The 4,555-nt window shown below is 48.1% G+C and overlaps 1 protein-coding gene across 1 annotated transcript; it reads right to left on the bottom strand.

The window, feature by feature from the left end:
* Positions 1–1,761: 1,761 nt before the first annotated feature.
* Positions 1,762–4,238, bottom strand: LOC147985503 (uncharacterized). Its single transcript, XM_087539894.1, has 7 exons — positions 3,984–4,238; positions 3,054–3,248; positions 2,799–2,972; positions 2,325–2,708; positions 2,082–2,234; positions 1,927–1,989; positions 1,762–1,836 (listed from the first exon to the last, which is right to left on the bottom strand). Exons 1-7 carry the CDS (start codon positions 4,236–4,238, stop codon positions 1,762–1,764), a joined length of 1,299 nt encoding a protein of 432 aa, XP_087396020.1.
* Positions 4,239–4,555: the final 317 nt, after the last annotated feature.

The raw sequence follows: 4,555 nt of genomic DNA, 5'->3' as shown, positions 1-4,555 counted from the left end.
ATCCATCCGGAGGCGCCGGATATGTTGAGGGTAGCACTTCAATGTGCTTCCGTCGTGGAAGAGCACCGTACACTGATGGGTACGGTGGTTGAGAAGGTTCAGTCCACAAAAAGCGGTCTGAACGAAGCTTTCACTAGCTTGTTAACAGGTTTTGAGGTAAGTGATATAACATGCTTTAGCCTCTTTTCGTATTGGAAGAATATGCCTGTATATAGATAGTAGCCCCAGAGAATCTATTTGGATCTTTGGAAAAAAGAGACGGATAGAGGATCGAATAGTCGCCGAAGATAACACGTTCATCTATTTTGATAAACATGCTTCACTATTGGTGGCTTCAGCTAAGCACTACACAAATTAGCTACTTTGTCGTCTGCCAAGGCAGACGGCAAAGGCATGGAAGGCGTACGACAAAGGCCTTTGCCTTCTGCAACGGACGGCAAAAGGCGCCGGCAAAGACCTTCTTTGCCGTCTGCTTCCTGACGCGGATGGCAAAGGAGCCTTTGCCATCAGCGGCGGACGACGAAGAAAGCAGATGACAATAAACTCGCTGTTAGTCCGTTAGGCGGCTAACGGCAGTCTTTGCCGTCCGTGGCTGACGGCAAAGAGCATCAGGCCTTTGCCGCCTGCCACTGTAGGCAAATTGACCAAATGGTCAGCTACCAGAAAACATAGGTGGTTGCCACGTGGCTTCTTTGCCATCCGCGGCGGACGACAAAGAGCCTGTTGCCGTCGGTGGTAGACGGCAAAGAGCCTGCATTGCCTCTTTTTTCTGTTTTTTCTTATACTCAACCATTTTCACAACAAATAGATGATACATATATATTTTTCACATGGCAAGTTGACAGCAAACATATGAGATATCCAACACATATAATTTCATCATAAATGTATAGTTCCATCAACCATACATAGCAAGTTCCACATACATCCATCCAACCATACATATTACAATAGTGTCATCAAAGCATACATGCATAGTTCATCGATACAAAAGAAACATAGTTCATCCAAACAAGAACTCCATGTATGCAAGCTCCCGTGAAGCGAATGAATTCTGCAAAATGGGAAATAAGAAAGTTAGAAGAAGAAGATTAGAAGAAGAAGATTAGAAGAAGAAGAAGAAGATGAAGAAAATGAAGAAGAAGAAGAATATATGACATTTGTGAGCTAATATAGGTGAAATTGATCGTTTGTGAGCTAACATAGGTGAAATGGATCGTTTATGAGCTAACCTAGGTGAAATGGATCGCTTATGAGCTAACTTAGGTAAAATGCATCATTTTAGAGCTAACCTAGGTAAGATGGATCATTTTGGAGCTAACCTAGGTAAGATGGGTCATTTTAGAGCTAACTTGGGTAAAATGGATCATTTATGAGCTAAGTAAGGTAAAATGGGTCATTTTAGAGCTAACTTAGGTAAAATGGATCGTTTATGAGCTAACTTAGGTAAAATGGATCATTTTAGAACTAACTTAGGTAAAATGGATCGCTTATGAGCTAACTAAGCTAATTATGCCATTTTTGACATAAGTAAGCTAAGTACATGTCATTATCAAGCAAACCTAGTTAACTAAGCATATTAGACCTAACTTTTTTCATTTTGGAGGAAACAAAACTAAGTATAGATCGTTTTAGAGCTAACTTAGGTAAAATGGATGGTTTTGGAGGTCAGTAAGCTTATTAAGTCATTTTGGAGGAAATAAAGCTAAGTCTAGGTCTTTATGCATTTGTTAAGCAAAACACTAGAGAAACTTACCGTGATCATGGAGGTGTGGGAGCGGGCTGGCTCGTGCCGGTACATGGAGAAGGATCGTGCGATGCTTGTCTGGAGTTACGCTGCACCAAAGATCATTTCCAATGTCTCGTTAGCATGATGACACTCAAATGTTCAGACTAGCAAGTAGTTCCCATTCAAATTAAACTCACCGTCGTCCCAGGAGCAATCACTGGCATCAGCGGAGCGGTCTGACCAGACTTCTCGCACATAGACTGCACATTTGGTTTTGACGACTCAGTCATACTAGTTAGTAATGAGACAAACACTACATGAATGTTTTCGCTAATCAGCAGACGAAACTTACCACAAGGAGCTCGTACATTGCCCTTGCCTGCATGTCATTCCATGCCCTCTCCTCCTCCAACATCTTTGTCGTCCTCTCCTCCAACTCCCACTGCCTCTCCGCCGCCTCCGACGGAAGTTTCCCCGTTCTATCTCTCTCACTCTGTATAGCAGCCTGCAACACCACTCCTCGTTAGCATTTGTAATCATTGATGGAAGCACACACAATGTAATGTAGGAAGATAGCTGAGTACGTATAACTAACCTTGAAGGCGAGTTGGACTGGCCATTCATGAGGCCTTATCTCAGGAGCGGATCTCAACTGGCGCGCCTTGATCTCCGGGAGAGTGCTAGGACAACGGATAAGTCCATCTCCAATGGCTATCGAGCCATGGGACCTCCCGCCACCAGCTATCATCACCAGCTCTGGATCAATGGGACCCTGGCTCGGGTTAAAGTCCTCCCCTTTCCACGCCTTCCCTTCATCTCTATATTTCACAAGCTTGTTGTGGGAGGAGATGTTGGTGAAGTAGTTTGCATCATCGAGGTCAGACGGAGAGAATGCCTTGACTTTCTTGTAAGAGGCAGTATGGGCCATTGCATAGAGGTCGTACACCTCTGGCACCTTATCCGCCTTATTGTAGCGTGCCTGAAAGGGAGAAACACCATAAATTAGTAATTAAAGGGCTCAATCTTGCATGATGAATGAATTTCATGAATCATGAAGCAAAACACATACCCAGTTCCGCCCGAACTGATATAAGTTGGAGCTGCCTTGATGGTGTGGCACACCTTCCGTTTGGGCACGTTTGTCCTTGGCCGTGTTGTGGACGGCTAGCCATTCTTTTGAGCAACACTCATTGACCAACACCTCCCAACAATCCATCCGATCCGCACACCATCTTGGAGGCGCCTAAGTTAGCAAATAGAAACTTGAGCGCTACGGCTATGAATTAATAAATGAAGGAAGTAAGTACAAGGCCTGAAGAATTACCTTCATGTATTGCTCCTTACTCAGGAACTTCTCGCAGCACGCCGGCTTGGGCTTCTTGATACCACGCAAGGCGTAGTAGTCTCGAATAGCCTGCACCCGAGCCTCGTGCCGTAAGTTCTGTAGTAGGCGCTTGCAGACGTTCTTGATAACATTTGCCGCCTCCTCCTCGTATCCCTCCTCACACCTGTAGAATGTCTGCAATCAAATGAGACAATATTGATTAATACAATTAATAACTAGCTAGTTGAGATTTTTAATTGTGTAAAGGAGAAATTACCCAGAACTTTCCGATCACCACGTCTGCCCTCGTGTTGCACAAGACACCATCGATAATCTCACCCGGCGGGGCCGGGGTATCCAAGTAGTGCTCCCAGCTCAATCCAAGCTCTGGAAGCCGACCCTCACCAGGCAACGTGACAAACCCCGGAAAGTTTTGCCGGCAAAGCACTCCAAGTACGGAGTTGGGCCGGCGGAGCTTCTCATGGTGGGCCCAACCCCTGCAGCATGACAAGGCCAATGCATTAGATATTTGAAGAAACGTGAATGCAGAAGGTACAAAAATATTAAATGCATTTATCTCTCCCCATCAGGGAAAATCAACCACCTCTGCTCGCGGGTCACCGGCACAGACGGGAGCCGTGTACAACCACGCTGGTAGACGGTGCCCCCCTCCTTCTCAATATCAGTCGGCTCCCCGCCATCATCAGCATGGCCACTCGGCCCCTCAGACTGATCCGGCCAGGTACCCCATCCAGACGTGTGCTCGTCTGGGGTCTTGTGGGCCGAAGGCCCGTGGACCCAAGGCTCGTGGACCGGAGTCCTTGTAGCCTCCTCCTCGGACGAGTCCACCCTAGAAGTCATGTGCTCGGGTGAAACTGCTGGGGGTGGCGGCATGGAAGGCACCCTAGCAGTCACGTGCTCGGGTGAAACAGCTGGGGGTGGCGGCGAGGAAGGCACCCTAGCAGTCACCATACCTCCTCTCCCGCGACCACGTGCTCCAGCTCCTCTCTTCTTCCCTCCCTTTCCTCGTCCCCTGCTGGGCACCGCGGTTGACGAAGAAGGGCCCGGCGGTGTCTCCATACTGTCCTGCAACGCTCGTCGGATTTGTGCGGGTGGAATGGAAGACCTCCCACCACGCGCCGACGAAGAAGGGGCCTCGGAGCGCTCCGGACCAGCGCCCACCATCTTTCAACACCTTCCATGACAAAGAGTAAACGAAATTAATACAACATAAAAAAATACCGACATGAATAATAATATATGATGTTTTTCATAACAAAATCAAAAAATATATATGGTGTCGGTGTGGCGTGTCGGGGTCGGGGTGCTGTTTCGGGTTCTGGGTGTCGGGGGTCTGGGTGTCGGGGTCGGGGTGTGGTGTCAGGGTGTGGGGGGTCGGGGGTCGGGGTGTCAGGGGTCGAGGGTCAGGGTCGGGGTGTCAGGGGTCGGGGTGCCGTGTAGGGGTCGGGGTGCTGTTTCGGGGTCTGGGTGTCGGGGGTCGG

This window comes from Triticum urartu, chromosome 2A, assembly GCF_056163025.1.
Source record: "Triticum urartu cultivar PI428250 chromosome 2A, HENAU_Tu73, whole genome shotgun sequence".
NCBI lineage: Eukaryota > Viridiplantae > Streptophyta > Magnoliopsida > Poales > Poaceae > Triticum > Triticum urartu.
This window is presented reverse-complemented; position numbering and strand designations above follow the sequence as displayed.

Bases quoted from the DNA above. Each gene is read 5' to 3' on its own strand.
- LOC147985503 (XM_087539894.1), bottom strand. From the start codon at position 4,238: ATGGTGGGCGCTGGTCCGGAGCGCTCCGAGGCCCCTTCTTCGTCGGCG. The intron at 3,249-3,983 runs GTTTCACCCGAG...ATTTGATTGCAG, and splicing joins CCTCGCCGCCACCCCCAGCT to ACATTCTACAGGTGTGAGGA. The intron at 2,709-2,798 runs GTATGTGTTTTG...TCTCCCTTTCAG, and splicing joins ATCAGTTCGGGCGGAACTGG to GCACGCTACAATAAGGCGGA.